The sequence below is a fragment of the Coregonus lavaretus genome (assembly GCF_964263955.1).
Source record: "Coregonus lavaretus genome assembly, chromosome: 5".
Classification (NCBI taxonomy): Eukaryota; Metazoa; Chordata; class Actinopteri; order Salmoniformes; family Salmonidae; genus Coregonus; species Coregonus lavaretus.
In genome coordinates, this window is record NC_139992.1 from 25,737,549 (window position 1) to 25,765,064 (window position 27,516).

Below are 27,516 nucleotides of genomic sequence, written 5' to 3' on the forward strand. Positions count from 1 at the left end.
CAGCATTTACTAAAGCCTTAAATAATGCAGATGGTAACGTGATAAGAGTTTATGTTGGTGTCCTGCTTAAACACGCATGCACACACACACACACACACACACACTGAACAAATACAGATAGTCAGAAAGACCGAGACAAAGACCGATCAGACACATATATAACAGACCACAACACTCATGAACATACACCTACACCAACAAATGCACACACACACAGAACCAGAGTCAAGAGATCACCCCATGTAGCTCAGTTGGTAGAGCATGGCGCTTGCAACGCCAGGGTTGTGGGTTCGATTCCCATGGGGGGCCAGTATGAAAACAAAAATGTATGCACTCACTAACTGTAAAGTCGCTCTGGATAAGAGCGTCTGCTAAATGACTAAAATGTAAATGTATTTCACCATTCTTATGTATGTAGGCCCAAATCTAAATATATTATACATATTTTGTTTGAGTTTAGGACAGGAGGTAGAGCCTGTTGTCCTGTTTCCTCAGTATGTTCCAACTTCCCAGCCAATGAAGCAGCCAGAGTGGGAACGCTGGAGAGTCAGAACAGCGGCCTGGAAAGCTCTGCTAGTGTGCATGTCTAATGCATCCCAGTCTGGGAATACTGCCAGTCTACTGTTACTAAACAGTGGGCTTTTCACACAAACACACACTCACACACACACACACGCACACACACACTCACACGGACACGGTCTTATACTGAGTGCACACAACATTAAGAACACCTTCCTAATATTGAGTTGCACCCCACTATTCTGGCCTCAGAACAGCCTCAATTCGTCAGGGCATGGACTCTAAATGGTGTCGAAAGCGTTCCTCAGGGATGCTGGCCATGTTGCTGGCCATGTTGACTCCAATGCTTCCTACAGTTGTGTCAAGTTGGCTGGATGTCCGTTGGGTGGTGGACCATTCTTGATACACACAGGAAACTGTTGAGTGTGAAAAACTCAGCAGCGTCACAGTTCTTGACACAAACCGATGCACCTGACACCTACTACCATATCCAGTTCAAAGGTACTTACATCGTTTGTCTTGCCCATTCACTCTCTCAATGGAGCACATACACAATCCATGTCTCAATTGTCTCAAGGCTTAAAAATCCTTATTTAACCTGTCTCCTCCCCTTCATCTATACTGATTGAAGTGGATTTAACAAGTGGCATCAATAAGGGATCATAGCTTTCACCTGGATTCACCTGGTCAGTCTATGTCATGGAAAGAGCAGGTGTTCCTAATGTTTTGTACACTCAGTGTAAATCCACAGAGGGGGAGAAAGAGAGAGAGAGATCTGTATACAGTTTTATGCTCTGTCACTGATCGGCACTAACATGCACCAACATGTCTAATATAACCATGGCCTCAGTCAAAAGTCACAAATATGCAGGGATAGTCTGAGAAGCCAGGGGAGCTTCTGTTGTTTAGCTTCTGATGTTCACTTGTCCTTATCTGTGTGTAAAAGGACAGCGAGTAGATCTGAGAATGTCAGTTAAACACAGAATATCTCTGGATTATTTTCTGAATTCCATTTGTCTCACTCAGCTGTTCCCTCTCTTATATGACATAATTTCTGTCTTCATGACAAAGAATCCCAACCCTGACACAAGACACGACCCCTTTTAGTGGATTATTTTATAGCAATATCAACAGGCTGCTTCAATAATTTAATCGCTTGTGTCCTATGTGCTGTTGTGGAGTTCTGAAGTCCCCTGGCATTTCTCTCAGCTCTGTTGTTTACTATTCATCCTCTAAAAGCATGCACTGTAATATATATATATATATATATATATATATATATATTTGGATCAAACTAAAAAAAATACTTCAACTGGTTACAAGTAAATGAGTTAGCTAGGCTTTCTCAATTGAAAAATACTACATTTGTTGAAACCAAATATATGATTCAATGCCAACTGTTTTATTTGACTTTTACATTTGGTAGCCACACTATGGTAACCAAGCATTGGCTACCTTAAAGGGATACTTCTGGATTTTGGCAGTGAAGCCCTTTATCTACTTTCCCAGAGTCAGATGAACTCGTGGATACCATTTTTATGTCTCTGAATGCAGTTTGAAGGAAGTTGCTAACTAGCTCTAGCACAATTGCTAACTAGCCCTAGCACAATGACTGGAAATCTATGGGTATCTGTATCTGCTGCATGCTAGCAGATACCCATAGACCTCCAGTCATTGCGCTAATGCTAGTTAGCACTGGATCACAAAACTTCCTTCATACTGGACAAAGAGACATAAAAATGATATCCACGAGTTCATCTGACTCTGGGGAAGTTTTCCTTTAACATAGAAACCTTATGGGGTCTTTAATATCACATGCACTTGTATCATTACAGATGCTGACAGTGTACAAGTATTAGTTTGAATAACGACTACAATAGACCACATTAATTGGAATTACATTCTCTCTCATAATTGGGCAAAAATAACAAACTGAAAGCCACACCTACAACTCTTCTGATAGGCTGCTGCCGCTACATTTCCCCCACTGCTATTCAATGTGCATGCCTTGAGGTGGTGAAAGCAATTTAGAAGCTGTCTTTGAATTTAAAAAATCACATTGATCTGTCAAATGTATTTGATTTTAGACAAATGTAATAGGTTGAACGAACCAAAGCGTAATTTTCAATCGTTCCAATCAGTAAAAGCACTTCAGATGAACAACAGCGTTGTCCCACTTTCTATAGTGTGGGATATTCTTCTCACTGTCTGTCTGTCTGTCTGTCTGGTTGCTGGTAGAGAATAATGGGTATTAGGACAACTCTCCCCCTGTCACTCTCACAGTACAACAGCTGTTGAATGGTTTGGTGGATGTGGTTAGATTGATGCAATGTTATTGCAATGGTATTATGTGATAAGGGTTTGTCTTGCATGTGACAACCACTATGTTATGCACAACCACACGAACACACACACGGGATGATAATTAAGTGGAGAGAGTCATTCAGGAATAATCTCTGCCATAGCCTCATGGGTAAAAATGCTAGTATTATTACCTCACTTTTCTGCACAACAATCATCATCAGGTCCATCAGAAAACGCACACACACACACACACACACTGAGAAAGAGAGGGGGCAGGGGGCTGGCAGGGGCCTCAGAGGAGAAGAGAAACATTAAGCACAAGCAATCTGAGAGTGGTCCTCTTCAATATTTAATCAATATACAGTACATTTAAAATGTGTAATTATGACAACTAGGGTTTGAATCAATTGGTGTGTTTGTGCATGGTTGAGTGTATGTGTGTGTCATTCATCCATAAAATGTCGAATTTAGAAGGGAAACTATGACATCTTGTTGGTGTGTGTGTCTGTGTGCAGGCTATTCAATGTATAGTGGAGAAATGTACCCTTATCTTCTTCATCACTCTTTTGGTATAAGCCTATCTTATAAGTCACTCTTTTCATATATGCCTATCCTATAAGTCACTATTTTGGTATAGGCATCTTATAAGTCACACTTTTCTTAATATCACCTTCCCTCTCTGTGTGTCAGACTTTCTGACACGTTTATAATTTAATCAATGTGTCTACCTCACTCTGTGTAGCATCCAAATGAAAAGACATTGCAGGAAAGGAGGAGAAACAGGGGAGACAAGGGAGTTGGGTTGAAGTAGACTCTTAATGAGGATAGACTCAAAAGGCTACATACAATCTGAGGTGAATGCTATGCTGTGTGTGTGTTTTATTGTGCAGGTAATGCTATAATCCTTGTGTAGTCTATGTACACACAGTTTACTGGGTTTCAAGTCAAACCAGTTGAATATTCTAATTTTCAAAAGCCTACTTGCCCGTGTTCTGTCTTGAGAGGGCATTTCTGGACCCCTTCTCCCCTGTCCGACAACTACATTCTCACTGTCACAGAGACCTGACCTAGAATTGCTACACAGAATTCGGACTAAACCAACACGCTGGGACGGGCGGGGGAGACAGCAGGAAATCTTGGTTATGGATATAACGTAGTAGGACCGCTGGAAGCTACGGCGAAGGGGGGGGGGAGACATTTCTGTTTATAACGTTGGTCGAATAATGTAGCTATTTCATCACTACAATTAGGCTATAGAACGTAGCCTACTAAACGAAGCAAGCCCGAGGAGTTATTCCAGGTGAGTTTTCGGGGGAAATGTCGCTGTGGCCGTCCACCTCCTGGCAAGGCTACACGGGGGTCCTCCTCCCGGGAACATCTCAGTCCAGTATACGCTCTACCTACCTCTGTCCGGAAGGATGGTCACAAAACCCAGCGTACCCGGTCTGACACAAGGAAAGATCGTTTCTTCTCATCTATGGTGATTTTTTTTCTTCTCGTGATTACAGCGGATTATTCCACACAACGTTGACAGGATATGATATTACGCGCGGAGGAATATGTTTTTTTACGCTTTACCGGAGTACCAATCTTGCCTCGCGAAAATGAAAATAGGCTACGGTGCAGCATACATGTGCCACATTCTTCAACATAATTCGGCGCAAGCAATATACAATACAATTTATATTTGCTGGAAAAAGGCGTAGGCTATTTTAGGTCCACTATAGGCCTAACAAATGTGTAGCCTAGCCTATCCTTAGTAGCCTACCCTATTAGGCTATCCACACAGAGAACCTATCCTACGTGGTATTGAGATCAAGCGAATTCGGTGACGATAACGTTCTACATTGTTACTGTACTGGAGTTGAACATGTAACACTGCTTGTCGTGGGAGTGGCTATATTTTCTCGTAGACAAAGCTTCAAATGTTTTCCTTTAAGTATTGTCTGTCTGTGGGCGCTGATTTGGACAAGCAGGGTTGTGGCGAGTGGCAACCGCCGTGAGAGCCCCCCTCTCGGGGCCGACTTTGTTTGCGCTGGCCGGGGCTGTATGTCAGAGAGCTGTAGTCTTCCCTTCCCCCAGTTCTTGGGCGAAACAGGAACAACTTATTTTAGGAGAAAAAAGTTGCTGGAGTTTGGAGCGGCCTGGAATACTAAGGCCGCCAAATGTTAGCCAGTGAGACGCTGAGATTTCAGGGGGTCACATATTTCGTTTGTTTCAGGAGTTTTTCAGGAGTTTGCAAACTAGGCCTACAGTAATTTTTTTGGACGGTGTATTTATGGCTATAACTGTATAGTTAGTTTACCGCATTACTACAGTGCCAGCTCTACATTACCCTATCTGGTTGTAGCCTCTTGTATAGTCTATTCTGCAATTGGGACACTTGAAATCAAGTGATATCACTCAGGATGCCATATATTTAAACTAACCAAGGCAAGATATATGATTAAGTGGCATTGAATGACTGTGTGTGTCAAGGGTTGCAGTCGTGGTTTGTTTCTCCCAGGCACGTAATTGATCAATTAATGTTATTGATTGGCTAGAGTCCACACACCTGGTTACCCTGAACCTTAATCTGTTTTTGATGGCAACAATAACAACCAGCAGACACAATACTGACCTTTCTGGACTGAAGTATTTTCTCTACTAATCCAGTATTCCCCACAAACCCTGGTCCTGGAGAGTGCTTCTTTTGTTCCAGCCCAGCATTAACACACCTGAATCAACTAATACCACTATTGCTGATAAGTTGATTTGCGAAGTTGTAATAATTCTGGGCTGGAAGAAAAGTCTGAACACCCTGTATCTCTCCAGGACCAAGGCTGGAGACCATTTAACCATTGAGCTAGGCTAGTTCTAGAGAGGGAGAACTAGTTCCTAGATATAATGTATTCTACTGAAGAGGGGCTGAACTAGTTTACATCTGTGAGTAATTGTTGCTGTTGTATCGCTCGTGGCAGTGTTACAAGTCTTTTTGCAACAGAAGTCTAAATTATTGGATGTTAAGTAAAACTCTGTCTCTCTTAGGTGTGTGTTTGGCTGCAGTGACCTGTGAGGGTGTTGCCAGTGACAGAGCAAGGATCAGCTCCTGCCTTCAGCCTGTCTTTGTCTGAGTGGGAGGAGTCAGGGTTCAAAGGTTGTGGCTCTGGGGACCCGAGGGCTGGATTTCCATATGAGGCCCTGCTGAGAGGGCTGGGGACCAACCGAGGTAACCTATCAATCACTATAGTCTGTCTGTCTCACTCACACACACACACACACACACACACACACACACTACCTTTGCCTGCTTCAATGCCTGTTGAACATTCAAGGCTGTGAGTAGGGATGACTCTGGGCTAGATTGTTTTGGCCTGGCAGCGCTATCTGTGGTCTGGACACAGGAGGGTCAGGGCGTTCTGCCTGAGAACCAGCCACACTGTCTATTTATCTGTTATCTAATCCACAGAGTGTTAACCAAAAACCACAGCAAGGAAGAGGACAGGATGAAATGGATACGGATGTTTTAAAGACAATTTATTTTTCTCCTGAGTGAATTGGCCTAATGTTTCCTATTTTGTTTACTTCTTGGCTTTTCAAGTAAAAACAGTATGAGAGAAATGTGTGTTTACATTATGTGCTTCAGCTTGAAGGATGAGGTCTTCCTGTGGTCTTCAAGTTTTAATGTCACGTGCACAAGTACAGTGAAAGGCCTTTCTTGCAAGCTCTAAACCCAACAATGCAGTAATCAATAACAATGTAATTCTTCCTTAGGCATAGATCTATACATCTACATTATATATATTTTTTAATCTGTCAAAACACCTCATAAGAAGACATGGTATCAATAACAAGATACAACGAGCTGAAACAAACCACCTACGATTCCCCACAGGGCCTCTTGTCGTTGTTGCTAGCTATCTGACCGTTCAGAATCATAGCAACGCACAACTTCCAGCCACATCCATGTGCGCGCATCATTTTTGTGACGTTGCCTATCTCTCTCTCACGCACAAGCATTTGGAAAGTATTCAGACCCCTTGACTTTCCACATTTTGTTACGTTACAGCCTTATTCTAAAATTGATGAGAAAAAAAATTATGTAATCAATCTACACACAATACCCCATAATGACAAAGCGAAAACAGGCTTTTAGACATTTTAGGACATAAAAAATAAATAAAAATAAATATCTTATTTACACAAGTATTCAGACCCTTTGCTATGACACTCGAAATTGAGCTCAGGTGCAACCTGTTTCCATTGATCATCCTTGAGATGTTTCTACAACTTGATTGGAGTCCACCTGTGGTAAATTAAAAAACCAAGCCATGAGGTTGAAGGAATTGTCCGTAGAGCTCCGAGACAGGATTGTGTCAAGGCACACATCTGGGGAAGGTTATCAAAACATTTCTGCGGCATTGAAGGTCCCCAAGAACACAGTGGCCTCCATCATTCTTAAATGGAAGAAGTTTGGAACCACCAAGACTCTTCCTAGAGCTGGCCGCCCGGCCAAACTGAGCAATAGGGGGAGAAGGCCCTTGGTCAGGGAGGTGACCAAGAACCCGATGGTCACTCTGACAGAGCTCCAGAGTTCCTCTGTGGAGATGGGAGAACCTTCCAGAAGGACAACCATCTCTGCAGCACTCCACTAATCAGGCCTTTATGGTAGAGTGGCCAGACGGAAACCACTGCTCAGTAAAAGGCACATGACAGCCCGCTTGGAGTTTGCCAAAAGGCACCTAAAGTACTCAGACCATGAGAAACAAGATTCTCTGGTCTGATGAAATCAAGATTGAACTCTTTGGCCTGATTGCCAAGCGTCACATCTGGAGGAAACCTGGCACCATCCCTACAGTGAAGCGTGGTGGTGGCAGCATCATGCTTTGGAGATGTTTTTCAGCGGCAGGGACTGGGAGACTTGTCAGGATCGAAGGAAAGATGAATGAAGTACAGAGAGGTCCTTGATGAAAACCTGCTCCAGAGCGCTCAGGACCCCAGACTGGGGCGAAGGTTCACAGGACAATGACCCTCAGCACACAGCCAAAACAATGCAGGAGTGGCTTCAGGACAAGTCTCTGAATGGCCCAGCCAGAGCCCGGACTTGAACCCGATCAAACATCTCTGGAGAGACCTTAAAATAGCTGTGCAGCAACGCTCCCCATCCAACCTGACAGAGCTTGAGAGGATCTGCAGAGAAGAATGGGAGAAACTCCCCAAATACAGGTGTGCCAAGCTTGTAGCGTCATACCCAAGAAGACTCGAGGCTGTAATCGCTGCCAAAGGTGCTTCAACAAAGTACTGAGTAAAGGGTCTGAATACTTATGTAAATGTGATATTTCAGTATTTGCAAGAACCTGTTTTTTTTAATTTGTCATTATGGGGTATTGTGTGTAGATTGATGAGAACTAAATTTCATCAATTTTAGAATGGGCCTGTAACATAATGCTTTTAAAAATTCCATGGGAATGAAACACCAGGTTAAAGTGGGGTAATTCAGGGACAGACCCTGACTCATGTTCTCTCCACAGTGCTAATGTTGGCCTAAAAGAGAGGAGAGGAGGAGGTTGTGTGCGTGTGTGTGATCATCAAAGATAATAATTACTTGCGCAAATATGACCTCTGTACCTTTTTTATTGTAAACATTTGGTCAGTAGGACCTTATTGGAGACATGTGTGCAGTATGTACAGTGTACAGTATTGTATGTGAGACACCAGCCAGACAGGCCACATTGCATGTTCTGTTTCTGAGCTCAGCTAAATCTGCTTTCTGTCCCCATGCGCCTCCCATTCCCCAGGATCACTAATCAATTACATGGTCTCTCTCCTTCAGGCATTACTTCATGCTCCTGCTGCTCACCAGAAAATGATTGGGGGAGGGGAGGTGTACAGTATAGAAATGGACCACATAAATGTAACATCACCATATCCAGCTGTACGACAAAACATCATAAATGTTTGCATGATAGACTGGAATGTTTCTATGTGTGTAACGTACCGACACATTTTCTTGTTTTGCACATCAAATGGCATATATTTTAAATATTTGCTTTGTGCTATTTCAATGTTGCCTACATTTAGCCTGGCCTATCCAGTTCCTTGGGAGTAGAGAGGAGTGTGTGTTCTGTCTGTCTCTGTGGGGCACAGGGCCTCCGAAGGCTCCCTTCGACTGTTGGGATTTCCCACAATGCTTTGAGCCGCAGGGAGTCCTCACGGCATGAGCTATGGAGGAATGTGACCAGAGTGTGGGAGCGACCTGAGGGATGGAGGGAGAACATGGCTGAGGGAGGGGGGAGGAGACAGGAGCTAGTGTGTTGAAAGCACTGGAGGAGACAGGAGCTAGTGTGTTGAAAGCAAAGGAGGAGACAGGAGCTAGTGTGTTGAAAGCACTGGAGGAGACAGGAGCTAGTGTGTTGAAAGCACTGGAGGAGACAGGAGCTAGTGTGTTGAAAGCACTGGAGGAGACAGGAGCTAGTGTGTTGAAAGCACAGGAGGAGACAGGAGCTAGTGTGTTGAAAGCACAGGAGGAGACAGGAGCTAGTGTGTTGAAAGCACAGGAGGAGACAGGAGCTAGTGTGTTGAAAGCACTGGAGGAGACAGGAGCTAGTGTGTTGAAAGCACTGGAGTTGCAGTCTGAAGCATTGGATTAATATTCTATCCACCTACAGTACCAGTCAAAAGTTTGGACACACCTACTCATTCAAGGGTTTTTCTTTATTTTTAATATTTTCTACATTGTAGAATAATAGCGACGACATCAAAACTATGAAATAACACATATGGAATCATGTAGTAACCAAAAAAGTGTTAAACAAATCAAAATATATTTTATATTTGAGATTCTTCAAATAGCCACCCTTTGCCTTTATGACAGCTTTGCACACTCTTGGCATTCTCTCAACCAGCTTCACCTGGAATGCTTTTCCAACAGTCTTGAAGGAGTTCCCACATATGCTGAGCACTTGTTGGCTGCTTTTCCTTCACTCTGCCGTCCGACTCATCCCAAACCATTTCAATTGGGTTGAGGTCGGGGGATTGTGGAGGCCAGGTCATCTGATGCAGCACTCCATCACTCTCCTTCTTGGTAAAATAGCCCTTACACAGCCTGGAGGTGTGTTGGGTCATTGTCCTGTTGAAAAACAAATGATAGTCCCACTAAGCCCAAACCAGATGGGATGGCGTATAGATGCAGAATGCTGTGGTAGCCATGCTGGTTAAGTGTGCCTTGAATTCTAAATAAATCACAGACAGTGTCACCAGCAAAGCACCCCCACACCATAATACCTACTCCTCCATGCTTTACGGTGGGAAATACACATGCGGAGATCATCCGTTCCCCCACACCGCATCTCACAAAGACACGGCGGTTAGAAGCAAAAATCTCCAATTTGGACATATTTACATTTGAGTCATTTAGCAGATGCTCTTATCCAGAGCGACTTACAGTTAGAGTGCATACATTTTCATACTGGCCCCCCGTGGGAATCGAACCCACAACCCTGGCGTTGCAAGCGCCATGCTCTACCAACTGAGCTACACGGGACTCCAGAACAAAGGACACATTTCCACAAGTCTAATGTCCATTGCTCGTGTTTCTTGGCCCAAGCAGGTCTCTTCTTCTTATTGGTGTCCTTTAGTGGTGGTTTCTTTGCAGCAATTCGACCATGAAGGCCTGATTTACACAGTCCCCTCTGAACAGTTGATGTTGAGATGTGTCTGTGACTTGAAGTCTGTGAAGCATTTATTTGGGCTGCAATTTCTGAGGCTGGTAACTCTAATGAGTTAACTCTGGGTCTTCCATTCCTGTGGCGGTCCTCATGAGAGCCAGTTTCATCATAGTGCATACATTTTTTCATACGCGCTAACTGTAAGTCACTCTGGATAAGAGTGTTTGCTAAAATGACAAATGTAAATGTAATGGTTTTTGCGACCGCACTTAAACTTTCAAAGTTCTTGAAATGATCCATATTGACTGACCTTCATGTCTTAAAGTAATGATGGACTGTTGTTTCTCTTTGCTTATTTGAGCTGTTCTTGCCATAATATGGACTTGGTCTTTTACCGAATAAGGCTATCTTCTGTATACCTTATCACAACACAACTGATTGGCTCAAACGCATTAAGAAGGAAAGAAATTCCACCAATTAACTTTTAACAAGGCACACCTGTTAATTTCAATGCATTCCAGGTGACTACCTCATGAAGCTGGTTGAGAGAATGCCAAGAGTGCAAAGCTGTCATAAGGCAAAGGGTGGCTATTTGAAGAATATCAAATATAAAATATATTTTGATTTGTTTAACACTTTTTTGGTTACTATATGATTCCATATGTGTTTTTTCATAGTTTTGATGTCTTCACTATAATTCTACAATGTAAAAATAAAGAAAAACCCTTGAATGAGTAGGTGTGTCCAATCGTTTGACTGGTAGTGTATATTACCTACCCCATGAATAAACAAAGAATGTTAAGGATTTTAACTTCAGTCTGTTATCAACTTCTGTGCTGTTTGTGTGTGTACCAGTATTTGCGATGGATATAAGTGTGTGTGTTAGGGAAAGTGATAGTGTGTGAGTTGCTGTATCTTAGTGTGTGCTTTGTAACATCATAGGCTACTAATTATATTACACACTCAAACAGAAACAGATAGAGGTGTGTGTGAGGTAGAGAGAGAGGTGTGTGTTAGAGCCAGAGAGGTAGAGAGAGAGGTGTGTGTGTGTGAGAGGTAGAGAGGTGTGTGTGTGTGAGAGCCAGAGAGGTAGAGAGGTGTGTGTGAGGTAGAGAGAGAGGTGTGTGTGTGAGGTAGAGAGAGAGGTGTGTGTGTGAGGTAGAGAGAGAGAGGTGTGTGTGTGAGCCAGAGAGGTAGAGAGAGAGGTGTGTGTGTGAGCCAGAGAGGTAGAGAGAGAGGTGTGTGTGAGCCAGAGAGGTAGAGAGAGAGGTGTGTGTGAGGTAGAGAGGTAGAGCGAGAGGTGTGTGTGAGGTAGAGAGAGAGGTGTGTGTGTGTGTGTGAGAGGTAGAGAGAGAGAGAGGTGTGTGTGTGTGTGTGTGTGTTAGAGCCAGAGAGGTAGAGAGAGAGGTGTGTGTGAGGTAGAGAGGTAGAGAGAGAGGTGTGTGTGAGGTAGAGAGGTAGAGCGAGAGGTGTGTGTGTGTGTGAGGTAGAGCGAGAGGTGTGTGTGTGTGTGAGGTAGAGCGAGAGGTGTGTGTGTGTGTGAGGTAGAGCGAGAGGTGTGTGTGTGTGTGAGGTAGCGAGAGAGGTGTGTGTGTGTGTGTGAGGTAGAGAGGTGTGTGTGTGTGTGTGAGAGAGGTAGCGAGAGAGGTGTGTGTGTGTGAGAGGTAGAGAGAGAGGTGTGTGTGTGTGTGAGAGGTAGAGAGAGAGGTGTGTGTGTGTGTGAGGTAGAGAGAGAGGTGTGTGTGAGAGCCAGAGAGGTAGAGAGAGGTGTGTGTGTGTGTGTGAGAGGTAGAGAGAGAGGTGTGAGAGGAAGAGAGAGAGGTGTGTGTGTGAGAGGTAGAGAGAGGTGTGTGTGTGTGAGAGCCAGAGAGGTAGAGAGGTGTGTGTGAGGTAGAGAGGTAGAGAGAGAGGTGTGTGTGTGTGTGAGGTAGAGAGAGAGGTGTGTGTGTGTGTGAGGTAGAGAGAGAGGTGTGTGTGTGTGTGTGAGAGGTAGAGAGAGAGGTGTGTGTGTGTGTGTGAGAGGTAGAGAGAGAGGTGTGTGTGTGTGTGCGTGAGAGGTAGAGAGAGAGGTGTGTGTGTGTGAGAGGTAGAGAGAGAGGTGTGTGTGTGTGAGAGAGGTAGAGAGAGAGGGAAAATGTGTGATGAAGTGTGTGAGCCAGAGATCAGAGCAGCAGAAAAGCTGCTCAGTGCCAGTCCTGCTGCCCGCCTGGCCGACACACACGGCACCGTGCCCAGGCTCAGACAGCAGATGTGTCACTCGTGAGTCAGCTGTGTGTGTGTCTCGTGTAACCTTTTCTGTTTCTTTTGCCTGCAGGTTTTGGAGTAACACACGTTTCTCTTCCCGGTGCAGTGATGGCCACATCTATATCATGACAATGAAGGACATGGTGAGTGCTGTGATCATAGTCATGTGCTAAACATGCCAGTACAACATAACAGTGGGGAGGTGAGGAGAGTGAAGGCCCTGAATGCCATTGTGCGTCACTACAGCAAGTATTTCTTTATAAGACGCCATTACTAGCTAGATCTGTTGAGTTGAAAATGGTTAGAGACCGTCACATTGATAGGGGGAGAGAGAGAAAGACGTGTGTATGCTACAGCCGAGGATAATGTGTGAGTTGTTAAGGATGCGGAACAGTCGAAGAGTTCACTGTAAACATTTTACATGGCTCACATTCACAAGGAACAAGAGCTCACTCATAACACTGTGTGTGTGTGCGTATGAGTGTGTGTGTTAGTGAGGTGTATGTACAGGTAACTGCCCAAATAAAGGAAATGCCAACATAAAGTGTCTTAATAGGGCTTTGGGCCACCACGAGCCAGAACAGCTTCAATGCACCTTGGCATGGATTCTACAAGTGTCTGGAACTCTGTTGGAGGGATGTGACACAATTCTTCCACAAGAAATTCCATCATTTAGTGTTTTGTTGATGGTGGTGGAAAACGCTGTCTCAGAATCTCCCAAAAGTGTTAAATTGGGTTGAGATCTGGTGACTGAGACTGCCATGGCATATGGTTTACATTGGTTTGATGAGCATGAAAACATTGTGACCACTCGTGCCCTGTGGTTGGGGGCATTGTATTTCTATGGTGGCATATCCATGGTAGCCAAAATAATGGCCTGCCCAGCATTTTCATTCGGTACATGCTATCTGTGATCCTTGGGACATCTCTACGCAATTGAAATGGTTAAGGTTAGGGACTTCCCAAGGATCCCGGATAGCACTGACCATTTTTATACGTGACCCTAAGCATGATGATATGGTAATTGCTTAATTAACCCAGGATCCACACCTGTGTGGAAGCACCTGCTTTCAATATACTTTGTATCCCTCATTTACTCAAGTGTTTCCATTATTTTGGCAGTTACCTGTATGTCACAAACTTCTCCCATGGCGTCACAGCGCTATATTTAGCCGTTATCCTGAGTTCCAAGAGTTCTGTGCGTTCCGTGTGTGTTATCTCCAGGGCGTGGTGTGTGTCTGGCACCGGGTACAGGAAGTCACCTGAACAGGTGAGATCCCAGGTGTCGGCTGCCAGCCAATCAGAGCAGGAAGAGGAGGGCATCCCCCTGTCTCAGACCTGTTGGTTGGAAGGACTAGATAACTCAGTGAAATTAACTGGGAGCATCATAGAGTACAGATGAATGTTCCCTCTCTGCTATCTCCTGTGTTCTGTCTGTCTGACTGGGGGGTGTATATAGTAAAAGGTATTGTCGTGTGTGGGGTGCTGTTGCATTGTATGAAATCCAGGCTGGGTTGACACATGCTACGTGTAAATATGCAAATATGTTTTCACTGTGATTGTGCAAGACTGGTGTGTCTAGGATGCCGTGCCAGTGGTTATCCAGGCTTAGCTGTGTGTGTGTGATTTTGTGTCTGTGAATCATGGTCTTGCAGAGGAGAGAAAAGCAGGGAGAGTGTAAACAAATAGTGTTTAAAAATGATTTAGAGGGAGAGAGCGCGACCGCTCTGTTGTGGCTGAGCTGTGATATCGGATTTGCATAAATGAGGCTGAAACATCTGCAGGCCTTTTACAGCCAGCGGGGCTAACATTTACATTTTTACATTTTAGTCATTTAGCAGACGCTCTTATCCAGAGCGACTTACATTTAGTGCATACATTATCTTTTTTATTTTTTTCATACTGGCCCCCTGTGGGAATCGAACCCACAACCCTGGCATTGCAAAAAAAAAAAAAAAAAAGACCACTGCGCCACTCGGGAGACTCGAGAGGGTAGTGTTTGTTTATGCACTTCAAAACCCAAACTGAATTAAGTTGCCCCTTTTTAAATGTGGAAATCACTCTTTCTATCAGTGGCTTTTTACTGAAGAAGCTAATTTGTTGTTTAACTGATCAGCTAGTTTAATAGAGGAAGAGGAACCTCTGATTATCCGTTTCCGTATATGTGTGTATTTTGCTGGGGCTGCTCTTTGTGTGTGTGTGTGTATAGATAGATATAAAGTATATCTCTATATACTGAACAAAAATATAAACACAACATTTAAAGTGTTTGTCTCATGTTTCATGAGCTGAAATAAAAGATCCCAGAAATGTTCCATGCACACAAAAAGTGTATTTCTCTCAACTGTTGGGCACAAATTTGTTTACATCTCTGTTAGTGAGCATTTCTCATTTGCCAAGATAATCCATCCACCTGACAGGTGTGGCATATCAAGAAGCTGATTAAACAGCATGATCATTACACAGGTGCACCTTGTGCTTGGGACAATAACAACACAATGACACAGATGTCTCAAGTTTTTGAGGGAGCGTGCAATAGGCATGCTGACTGCAGGAATGTCCACCAGAGCTGTTGCCAGAGAATTTCATTCTCATTTCTCTACCATAAGCTGCTTCCAACGTCGTTTTAGAGAATTTGACAGTACTTCTACCGGCCCCACAACCGCAGACCACGTGTAACCACGCCAGCCCAGGAACTCCACATCCGGCTTCTTCACCTGCAGGATCATCTGAGACCAGCCACCCAGATAGCTGATGAAACTGTGGGTTTGCACAAACATAACATTTCTGCAAATACTGTCAGTGTGCAAATGCTCACCTTCGATGGCCTATGGCATGCTGGAAAAGTGTGCTCTTCACGGATGAATCCCGGTTTCAACTGTACCGGGCAGATGGCATCGTATGGGCGAGCGGTTTGCTGATGTCAACGTTGTGAACCAAGTGCATCATGTTGCTGTGGGGTTATGGTATGGGCAGGCATAAGCTATAAACTACGGACACAATTGCATTTTATTGATGTCAATTTGAATGCACAGAGATACCGTATCCTGAGGCCCATTGTCGTGCCATTCATCCGCCGCCATCACCTCATGTTTTAGCATGATAATGCTTGGCCCCATGTCACAAGGATCTGTACACAATTCCTGGAAGCTGAAAATGTCCCACTTCATCCATGGCTTGCATACTTACCAGACACGTCACCCATTGAGCATGGTTGGTCACTACATTTGAGAGAAATAATCTTTTTGTGCGTATGAAACATGGGACCAACACTTTAGATGTTGCATTTATATTTTTGTTCTGTATGTATGTATGTATGTATGTATGTATGTATGTATGCAACAAAAATATAAACGCAACAAGATATGCCAAATAACAGTCTAAAAACCAAATTAATCAGATTTGACCGTTTAGACACAAGCCGCATGGCCAGGATTCAGATTTGTGGCTTGAAATATCTGATTACATATGCTTTTTGGCAGGAAGAAGACCAGATTCAAATCAGATATGCAAAAAAATCGTATTTGAGTCACTTCAAACTGCCAGTGTGAACAAGGCTTTAGTGGTTGCTGCAGTGTGTGTGTGTGGTGGCTGCTGCGTGTGTTCTGTGTGATATAAGTGTCAGCAAGCGGCCCAATTAGCGTCTCGTTAGTGTGTGATTGGAGGGAGAGGGTGATTGACAGTTCCTGCTGTGTGTGTGTGTGTTAGACTGATGGAAGTATATCTAGCTACACCAGGAAAGACTAAGAGAGTGAGGTTTTGCTATTCTAAGGCTCAGGCAGAACTCATTTCTTTGTAAATTTGTTTGACTCAATATATTAGGTTTTCCTCAGCATATATAGTACCTTCAGAAAGTATTCATACCTCTTGACTTATTCCATTTTGTTGTTACAGCCTGAATTCAAAATTGATAAAATAAAAAATCTGACCCATCTACATACAATACCCCCTAATGACAGTGAAAACAACATGTTTTTAGAGTTTTTTGCAAATGTTTTGAAAAATGAAATACAGAAATATCTCATTTACGTTTGTATTCACACCGTTGAGTCAATACTTTGTAGAAGCACCTTTTGGCGGCGATTACAGCTGTGAGTCTTTTTGGGTCTCCAAGAGCTTTGCACACCTGGATTGTACTGAACAAAAATATAAATGCAACATTCAACAATTTCAACGATTTTACTGAGTTACAGTTCATATAAGGAAATCAGTCAATTGAAATAAATTAATTAGGCCCTAATCTATGGATTTCACGACTGGGCAGGGGAACGGCCATGGGTGGGCCTGGGAGGGCATAGGCCCACCCACTGGGGAAACAAGCAAACCCACTGGGGAGCCAGGCCCGGCGAATCAAAATGAGTTTTTCTCCACAAAAGGGCTTTATTACAGACAGAAATACTCCTCAGTTTCATCAGCTGTCTGGGTGGCTGGTCTCAGATGATTCCGCAGGTGAAGAAACCGGATGTGGAGGTCCTGGGCTGGCGTGGTTACACGTGGTCTGTGGTTGTGAGGCCGGTTGGACGTACTGCCAAATTCTCAAAAATGACGTTGGAGGCGGCTTATGGTAGAGAAATGATCTGGCAACAGCTCTGGTGGACATTCTTGTAGTCAACATTTTTTAACACATCTACCAATTGTTGCCCATCTTTGCGAGGCATTGAAAAACCTACCTGGTCTTGGTGGTTGAGTCTTTGCTTGAAATTCACTACTCGATTGAGGGACTTTACAGATAATTGTATGTGTGGGGTAGTCATTCAAAAATCATGTTAACCACTATTACCACAACTTATTATACGATTTCTTAAGCACATTTTTACTCTTGAACTTATTTAGGCTTGCCATAACAAAGGGGTTGAATACTTATTGACTCAAGACATTTCTGCTGAATTTCTACCTCTGTAGCTCAGCTGGTAGAGCACGGCGCTTGTAACGCCAAGGTAGTGGGTTCGATCCCCGGGACCACCCAAGCACAAAAATGTATGCACGCATGACTGTAAGTCGCTTTGGATAAAAGCGTCTGCTAAATGGCATATTATATTATTATTATACAAACAAAATGTCCCTTTGACTTTATGGGCTTTTGTATGTACAGTGGGGAAAAAAAGTATTTAGTCAGCCACCAATTGTGCAAGTTCTCCCACTTAAAAAGATGAGAGAGGCCTGTAATTTTCATCATAGGTACACGTCAACTATGACAGACAAAATGAGAAAAAAAATTCCAGAAAATCATATTGTAGGATTTTTAATGATTTTATTTGCAAATTATGGTGGAAAATAAGTATTTGGTCAATAACAAAAGTTTCTCAATACTTTGTTATATACCCTTTGTTGGCAATGACACAGGTCAAACGTTTTCTGTAAGTCTTCACAAGGTTTTCACACACTGTTGCTGGTATTTTGGCCCATTCCTTCATCCAGATCTCCTCTAGAGCAGTGATGTTTTGGGGCTGTCGCTGGGCAACACAGACTTTCAACTCCCTCCAAAGATTTTCTATGGGGTTGAGATCTGGAGACTGGCTAGGCCACTCCAGGACCTTGAAATGCTTCTTACGAAGCCACTCCTTCGTTGCCCGGGCGGTGTGTTTGGGATCATTGTCATGCTGAAAGACCCAGCCACGTTTCATCTTCAATGCCCTTGCTGATGGAAGGAGGTTTTCACTCAAAATCTCACGATACATGGCCCCATTCATTCTTTCCTTTACACGGATCAGTCGTCCTGGTCCCTTTGCAGAAAAACAGCCCCAAAGCATGATGTTTCCACCCCCATGCTTCACAGTAGGTATGGTGTTCTTTGGATGCAACTCAGCATTCTTTGTCCTCCAAACACGACGAGTTGAGTTTTTACCAAAAAGTTATATTTTGGTTTCAACTGACCATATAACATTCTCACAGTCCTCTTCTGGATCATCCAAATGCACTCTAGCAAACTTCAGACGGGCCTGGACATGTACTGGCTTAAGCAGGGGGACACGTCTGGCACTGCAGGATTTGAGTCCCTGGCGGCGTAGTGTGTTACTGATGGTAGGCTTTGTTACTTTGGTCCCAGCTCTCTGCGTGGATCTTGCGTGGAGCCCCAGATCGAGGGAGATTATCAGTGGTCTTGTATGTCTTCCATTTCCTAATAATTGCTCCCACAGTTGATTTCTTCAAACCAAGCTGCTTACCTATTGCAGATTCAGTCTTCCCAGCCTGGTGCAGGTCTACAATTTTGTTTCTGGTGTCCTTTGACAGCTCTTTGGTCTTGGCCGTAGTGGAGTTTGTAGTGTGACTGTTTGAGGTTGTGGACAGGTGTCTTTTATACTGATAACAAGTTCAAACGGGTGCCATTAATACAGGTAACGAGTGGAGGACAGAGGAGCCTCTTAAAGAAGAAGTTACAGGTCTGTGAGAGCCAGAAATCTTGCTTGTTTGTAGGTGACCAAATACTTATTTTCCACCATAATTTGCAAATAAATTCATTAAAAATCCTACAATGTGATTTTCTGAATTTTTTTTTCTCAATTTGTCTGTCATAGTTGACGTGTACCTATGATGAAAATTACAGGCCTCTCTAAACTTTTTAAGTGGGAGAACTTGCACAATTGGTGGCTGACTAAATACTTTTTTCCCCCCACTGTAGATCAGTGAGACAATTTCTATTTAATCAATTTTGAATTCAAGCTGTAACACAACTAAATGTGGAAAAGTAAAACGGTGTGAATACTTTTTGAAAGCACTGTAGGTCTCTCCCTCTGTCCCTATGGAGTTGTCTCTCGCAGTGCACTCACGCACACATACACACACACACAGTAGTGTATAGTTAGCCCATGTAGGAGTTGCTAACAGTGTGAATTTGTCTGTTAATTCCAGTCCCAGCAGCTCTCTCGCTCTCTCTCCCCCTCTCCCCCCTGTGGATCTCTGGAGCCGGTTACAGTATGAGTGTTTTGGAGGAGTTCCTAAATATTTGCGGGATGACAGTGTGATCTGACTGTGCTGCACACTGTGGATTCTCATGTCATTGCCAGAGGGGGAGAAAACACACACTGCTGCAACATAGAATACATACGCACGCACAGGCGAACACACACACACACAGACATACACATGCTCGCACATATGCACGCACACACACACAGTGTAAGGACGGGTGTGGAGTCTGTGGTCAATAGGAATCCAGGCAGTCATAATTGAGAGCTCAGTCAGTGGAGCTACCATTAGTATTCTGTGTTTCCCCCAGTAAACCACATTCAGGGACTTCCACTACTTCTACCAGAGAGGATGATGCACAACAGAATTATTTTCAAATGTGATAACCAATGACCATGAGACCGCAATAACAATTGTTGTAAAGGTGTCCTTACGTTTCTCTAACATTTCTGTTTTCTCTCCACAGAGTGCCCAAGGGCTGTGAGAGCCCCTTGGGGAAACTTCAGGCACAAACCCACACTCTTCCTCACACAGAAACACACACTCTCTCTGACACACACATTGACATACACACACAGTCTTATTGAGACACACACACACGTAGAGCATGTTGGAGGTCCAAGAGGAGAGGCCTGCCGCAGCAGGAGGAACGGCAGTGACACACTTCAGCAAGAAAGAGCGAGGGAAGAAGGAACGAGAGGAGGCCAAGGACAGCCGGGGGAATATCGGGAACAGTATTCCAGGTTCGGGTGGCCGAGGGATCGGCAGAGGGAAAGCCCCTCACACACACACAGGAAGCCCCCACCAGCTCATCACCCCACCCTGCTCTGTGGTGCTGGGAGCCCCCTCCATTCACCCCAACAGACTGAAGAACTCCCCATCCACCAACACACAGAGGTGAGGGAGAGAGAGTGTCTGTGTAAAGTGATAGTAGTAGTAGTAGTAGTAGTAGTAGTAGTAGTAGTAGTAGTAGTAGTAGTAAAAGTGGTGTGTGTGTGTCCTGGGGTCAGGGAGTACACTGTGTTTGGATCTTCTCTCTGCTGACTCATGTTTCTAGAGCCACTGGAAACCAGCATCTGCCCTGCCAAACGCCTGCCATCTCTCTCTCTCTCTCTCTCTCTCTCTCTCTCTCTCTCTCTCTCTCTGTCTCTGTCTCTGTCTCTCTCTCTGTCTCTCTGTCTCTCTCTCTGTCTCTCTCTCTCTGTCTGTCTCTCTCTCTCTGTCTGTCTCTGTCTCTGTCTCTCTGTGCTGTGTGTGTCAGTAGGGTGTGGTATGGGGCTCTCTCTGCCAGTTGGAAGTGTCCTGTTCTCCTGAGCTGTACTTTTCTCATGGCCACTGAGAAGCAGCCTCCCTGATCCTCCTCTCCTCCAGATTATTATGGTCTGTGTCTCTGGCCTACAGTTGCGAAGAACTGCCCCTGTCAGTTGTACATGGTTGTGATCCGAGCCAAATATAATACTCTGCCAGACAGTATTCCTACCTCACTATTGGCCAGTAAGAAAATGGTGTGTGTGTGTCCCTTCCCTCGGTCTGTCCGTACTGTGCTGATACTCTAACCCAGTGGTCACCAACTTTGATCTCCAAGGCATTCCTAGTCAATCACCAAACATTTCTCAAAAAACAACAACGATAAAGCCTTGCGTTCCTTTGGCAGTAGGTGCACCTGATTCAGCTGCCCTGCGCGCCGGGTTGGTGAAGTGTTCAAATTTTGAACCATTTCATGTGTCTGAGGCTACAAACTCTGCCTTCCCGGCGGGCCCGGAGAGCAGATCAAGTGCACTATAGGCCTACCGCTGGCCAATCAGATGGCTCAGATTACCGGGTCTGCAGTAACATAGCAGGCATAAAAGAAAGCTACAGCAAAGTTTATACTGTGAGATCTCAAAACCATGACTAGAGAGAGACTGTCAGCAAATACAGTAAAGTGCTGCTTTCTATGAGTGAGTTCATGTTTAAGTTCTTACTCAGCACTGTCAACACTTTTTATTCAACACATTTATAAGCCATAAAATGCGCATTCTTCCTGCTTGCTCTACAACCAGCACTGCAGCTGTACAGCCTACCTTAAATGTTGAAATAATATATTATTTAAAAAATTTAAATGGAGCGAACAACATGTATTGGCAGGGCAATTCAAGCAAAGCCAATATGCGGTGGTAATGTATTGGACCTATAGCCTACTGCACAAACCTCATTGCTACAGTACTGTTTTTAATAGGTTAATGTTGCATAGGCTTACATTTTTTTAAAGTCATGTAAAAAAACAAACTGTGCGCTAGATTTGGGATTGCATTTTGACTCAAAGTAATCTTGACTCAGAAAAGGTTGGTGACCACTGGTCTAACTGTAGGTATCGCTGATGATGTATGTACAGTACAGCACAGTGGTTAGTAGCTATAATGATGGATCATGGTAGGCTGGGGGATTTCTTGAACACAGTAGGCCTACTGTTTTAGTCTGTTTTTCAATTAGGGTGCCTCTATACAAATAGAGCTGCTGAAGGAGTGTGTGTGTGTATGTATGAGTCTGCACACATGTTAGGTTGTGTGTGTGATTCACTATTTTTGCAGTCTCTCCTCCCGGCAATGGAAAGAGCAGAGTGAGTAAAGGGGTAGGGGGAGAAGGGGAGGGGTTGATGGGACAAGAGGTCAGTCTGGTCCACTCCCAGCCAGCCGTCTGACTCTCTGGCCTCTTTTCCAGCTGAGCCTCCCCAGTCGGGAGTCTGTTCACTGGGCAACTCTAACTTCAGGCTCCGGCCTGTTTCCCCTCTGTGTCCCTGGTTGCGTCCCTGGTTGTGTCAAGTGTTTTCCCTGTACTCACTAAATTGATGCCGCCACACCAAAAACAATAAGGCTCACTTTGAAAATGCTAGAACCGTCCACATTTACTCTTCCTCTGTCAACAAGACTAGTAAAGAACAGCAAAATCAGACACCCTCATAGTGGAATAGTTTTAACGCGAGGTGCATTCAAGTTGCGGGTGCCACAGGGAGAGAAACATGCGTTCTGATAATCAGTCAATGCCCAACATTTCTTAATGTAATTGCACGCATGGCACCATTTTAAAATATGTAATTACAACCAGAGTTTGTAGCATGGTTTAGGCACAACTGCACAACAGAGCTCTTAAAGGGGCAATGGCATCTTAAAAGGGCAATGACATATTTTAATAGAATTAATATAATAGAAACAAAAAATGTTTTTCTCTCGGTTGAATAATAATTAAAACTTATTAAAAATAATTTTAAATAAATGTTAATATTAACAAGCAGAATGTTGTGTCAAATGTAACGTTGTTCTCTAAAAGTCTCAGCATGTTGTCAGCATTTTATTTTGAATAATTTTGGAGTAGAATGTCCTTTTAAAAAGTAACCAGAACTGTCCTTCTCACATAAACCCCCTAGCAACCCCTATCCCCCCACCTTCTTTCCACAACCTTTGCCACCAGTGCTTTCTAGGGGAAACAAGTCATGGTGGGGAAGTAAGAGGACTAACAGAGACTGTGGGAGAATCTCAATTGCATACTCCTCTCATCCTCTCCTCGCCTCCTTCTCAAAACCCATCGGAGGAGAAGGTCAGAGGGGAGGGATCTCTGGTTTTCTCATCCAATGTGTTTTGAGAAGGAGGTGAGGAGAGAGGATTGCCTGGCTACCCAAACTCCTTGCTCCAGCCAAACGCTATGCCACGCCCACGGACGTTAGTTTCTTCTCCGCAATGAGTCTGGATCTGAGTACCTCTCCGACCCTTCAGCGAATGCGAACACATTTGGGGCCTTCTGATTGGTCCAGAAACCAATCGGTTGAGCCAGAGCTAGAACACACATGGGTAAAGCGGAGGTTTGGCTTTGATACTCTGATTGGTTAGACCAGTGGTCACCAACCTTTTCTGAGTCAAGATCATTTTCTGAGTCAAAATGCAAGCCGTGATCTAATGCTCAGATTTTTTAAATTAACATGACTTAAACATAAGCCTATGCAACATTAACCTATAAAAAACAGTACTGTAGCAATGAGGTTTGTGCAGTAGGCTATAGGCCCAATACATTATCACCGCATATTGGCTTTGCTTGAATTGCCCTGCCAAATCATTGTTGTTCGGACAATAAAATAAAATCAATATCAACATTTGAGGTAGGAGATATGATCACACCGGTAATAGATCAGTTGTTGTATTACTTGAGGCACAGCTGAGTGAGCATACATTTAAATAATGTGCTTTTTATTTTTATTTTACTGGGCTGATGGTGCCTGCATCTGATGGTCAGTCTCAGTGGAGGGAGAGAGCAGCAGACTGAGTGTCCGCCTCTCAACATCCCTCCGCTCTCCCTTTCCTCCACTGACACTGACCAAAAAGGGATACTGTCTTCCAACTGATGTCGAAACTCGAGTCACACCGCATTATTTCTGCCTCATGCACAAATTCATGTTGTTACTCCTATGAACAGAGAAAGTGAAATATTCCTCGATATTAAAAAAAGCCCCAAGCCGCAAATAATAACAATGCAAGCCTATTGATAGACTTTCCTACTCATTCATTACAGCTGCAGTGCTGGTTGTAGCGCTGAGTGGAAGTTGGAAGAACGCAGATTTTATGGCTTATAAAAGTGTTGAATAAAAAGTGTTGACAGTGCTGAGTAAGAACTTAAACATGAACTCACTCAGAAAAACAGCAGCTGTTTGCGGTATTTGTTGACAGTCTCTCTCTAGTCATTGTTTTAAAAGCGTTGAAATCTCACAGTGTTAACTTTGCCGTAGATTTATTTTATGCCTGCTACGTTACTGCAGACACGGTAATCTGAGCCATCCGATTGGCCAGCGGTAGGCCTATAGTGCACTTGATTTGCTCTCCGGGCCTGCCGGGATGGCAGAGTTTGTACCTTCAGACACATAAAGTGGTTCAAAATGTGAACACTTCGCCTACCCGGCGCGCAGGGCAGCTGAATCGAGTGCACCTACTGCCAACAGTGCAAGACAAATAAATAAAAAACAGACAGGAGAAGGGACGTGAGGAGTGATGGCAGTCTGACTAGAGACAGGAGAAGGGACGTGAGGAGTGATGGCAGTCTGACTAGAGACAGGAGAAGGGACGTGAGGAGTGATGGCAGTCTGACTAGAGACAGGAGAAGGGACGTGAGGAGTGATGGCAGTCTGACTAGAGACAGGAGAAGGGACGTGAGGAGTGATGGCAGTCTGACTAGAGACAGGAGAAGGGACGTGAGGAGTATGCAATTGAGATTCTCCCAGAGTGTACTACTGGGGGAGCCACACCTGTTGCGTCATACACGCACACAGAGTGTGAGATATGCACTTGATTCTCCTGGAATGTCATAACCCAAGTTTCCAGTAATTCTTCCTCATCAGTCTAAGTAAAGTTGACTTTCCTCTTGCCTAAGCCTAACCATGACCAGGTCTCTCTTGAAAATAGATTTTTATCTCAATGAGACTACCTTGATAAATAAAGATTACATACAAATTATGCTTACATTTTTTCACTGTCTGTCACTATGATAGAATGAAGTACATTTTGCTTCAGTTTATTATTTACAGTTGATAAGCACTTATTCTCTCCCTCCATCTAACTCCCCCACTTCTCCCAATCTCTCCCTCTCAGTCCTAAACTCAAGCCAGAGGTCATGGTGCGCTCCCCTCCCGTCACGTCTCCCTCCGGTGGCGCCGCCCAAATGGACTCCAAATTGCCCAATCAGAGCAAACCAGGAAGCGCTGGCAGCCAACTGCAGGCTTCGCCCTGCGACCCCAAGACTGTGGGTGCTAAGTGTTCCCAGCAGGGGGGTGTATCGGGGGCGGGTCCAGGGGGCATGGGGGGGCTGAAGAACGGCCAGGGCCTGACCTCTGGGGGACAGGGGTCAAAGGTGAAGGTGAAGCGAGAGAGGAGCACCTCGGTGGAGTCCTACAACGAGCAGCAGCCAGACACAGGCACACCCACCAGCGACGACAAGGGTGAGTATTACACTGCACTCCAAATAGTATTCAACTCAAATATGTCAAGTTGAGTACCGGTATACGTAGTGGTATGAAGTAGTGTACTATTTACTGATTATATCCTACTTTCCACTTTCTAAGCTTGCATTTCCATGAAGCTAAAAATTTTCTCGGTCTCTGACACAATAGCTGTTGATGTTAGTGGGCATGTTCCGTATCCAGTCTGTGTGAACATGTGTTGTGGCTGTGTATACAGCAGCAGGCCCCTGAAAGTGTGTCATTATGGTCACGCACTCTGCCCTTGATACGCTGCTGTGTTGGGCTCTCCTCTCCTGGGAGTCTGGTGCACAGGACTGCACTCAGAGAAGAGAGGGGAAAATGGGTTTGTGTGTACTATTGACATAGAGAGCTCAGCTCTAACTCTGGTCTGTAGAAACGCACGCACACACACACACACACATGAAAACACACCTACACACATTTGACTGTGTGTGTGTGTGTGCATATATATATACAGACAGTAACAGGGTGAAGAGGATGTGTGTGGCTGAGAGGAGGCAGCCCTACAGTGGAGCTGACTGGTGCTCTGGAGGAGAGAGTGACGAGGACGACAAAGGATTCTTCAGTAAGTGTGACTGTGTGTATGTGTTTGTGTGTGTCGGTCATCCCCATTTCCACCTGCTACTGAAAACTACAGTACCCATGATCCTCTCTGCCCCTCCCCAGACTGTAACTCCAGTGCCGTGAAGCCCCAGGACTCCAACTCCCATCCTCCCTCCAACGCCGGACTCAGCCGCTCTTCCACGCCCTCCCACAATGCACTAGGAGGCCAGGGCGCGGCGTCTGAGTCGGCGGGTGGTCAGAAGGCTGGGTCTAAAGTGGTTTATGTCTTCACTACAGAGATGGCCAACAAGTAAGGCCGATCACAGCGAAATAATGTAAATTACACTGCAAAAATATATTTTTCAAGATATTTGACCTTAATTGCCGTATTAATCGGCATATAAAGGTAAAATATCTTGAAATATGATAAATTACTTGAATTGAGCCTATGACATTAGATCATTTAGCTTGGTACGAAAAACAAGTGAATTATCCCTCAATATAATACATTTAGGCTTGCTTAAATTGTGCTTTTTGCTAAATGTTCTCCACTCAATGGGCTTTGTTCTGTGTGTTTTGTGAGTGTGTTAGTGATTAAGCTGTAGTAGTTGTAGTGTGTGATGTGTTCCTTCTCAGCAAACTGTGTTCCACACACTCAGGTTATAATTTATGCTCTGTTTGGATAGACTGAACAAACCAGTATTACTACAGCCATGGCCCTTCTCTCTCTCTCTCTCACGCACGCACAAACACACACACATACACACACACACACACACACGTATGTGTGTTAATCTGTGGACTAATGGTTTAGGATGAATGGAATTTCTGATAGTGATGTCATTGGCCTCAAGTACCTCTCCATGTCCCTCTTCTAGTTTGTTGTTGTGTATTTGATGCTGTTTGTTGACATTGATGTTGTCTGTACCTCCTCCCCTTGATTTGGATTTCCTTTTTTCTCTTGATCACCTCATTCTCACGCTGACTTATACACTGTGTATGCAAAACATTAGGAACACCTTCCTAACATTGAGTTGCACCCCCTTGTACCCTCAGAACAGCCTATATAAGGTGTCGAAACCGTTCCGCAGGGATGCTGGCCCATGTTGACTTCAATGCTTCCCACAGTTGTGTCAAGTTGACTGGATGTCCGTTGGGTGGTGGACCATTCTTGATACACATGGGGAAACTGTTGAGTGTGAAAAACCCAGCAGCATTGCAGTTCTTGACACACTCAAACCGGTGCGCCTGGCACCTACTACCATACCCTGTTCAAAGGCACTGAAATATTTTGTCTTGCCTATGCACCCTCTGAATGGCATACATACACAATCCATGTCTCAAGGCTTAAAA

General features: G+C 44.3%; 1 protein-coding gene across 2 annotated transcripts in view; it reads left to right on the plus strand.

The window, feature by feature from the left end:
- Positions 1 to 4,225: 4,225 nt before the first annotated feature.
- The window catches only part of LOC311129891 (B-cell CLL/lymphoma 9 protein-like), a 30,632-nt gene continuing 7,341 nt past the window's right edge, over positions 4,226 to 27,516 (plus strand). The window contains exons 1-7 of one of the 2 annotated variants that reach the window (XM_084162419.1): positions 4,226 to 4,306; positions 5,854 to 6,034; positions 12,787 to 12,859; positions 20,089 to 20,519; positions 25,232 to 25,578; positions 26,078 to 26,185; positions 26,287 to 26,473. In XM_084162419.1, the coding sequence (XP_084018545.1) occupies positions 20,230 to 20,519; positions 25,232 to 25,578; positions 26,078 to 26,185; positions 26,287 to 26,473 (932 nt within the window). In that variant the 5' untranslated portion in view covers positions 4,226 to 4,306; positions 5,854 to 6,034; positions 12,787 to 12,859; positions 20,089 to 20,229. Of the gene's footprint in view, positions 4,307 to 4,660; positions 6,035 to 12,786; positions 12,860 to 20,088; positions 20,520 to 25,231; positions 25,579 to 26,077; positions 26,186 to 26,286; positions 26,474 to 27,516 lie in introns of those variants that run through there. The other variant, XM_084162420.1, reaches the window with a different exon arrangement.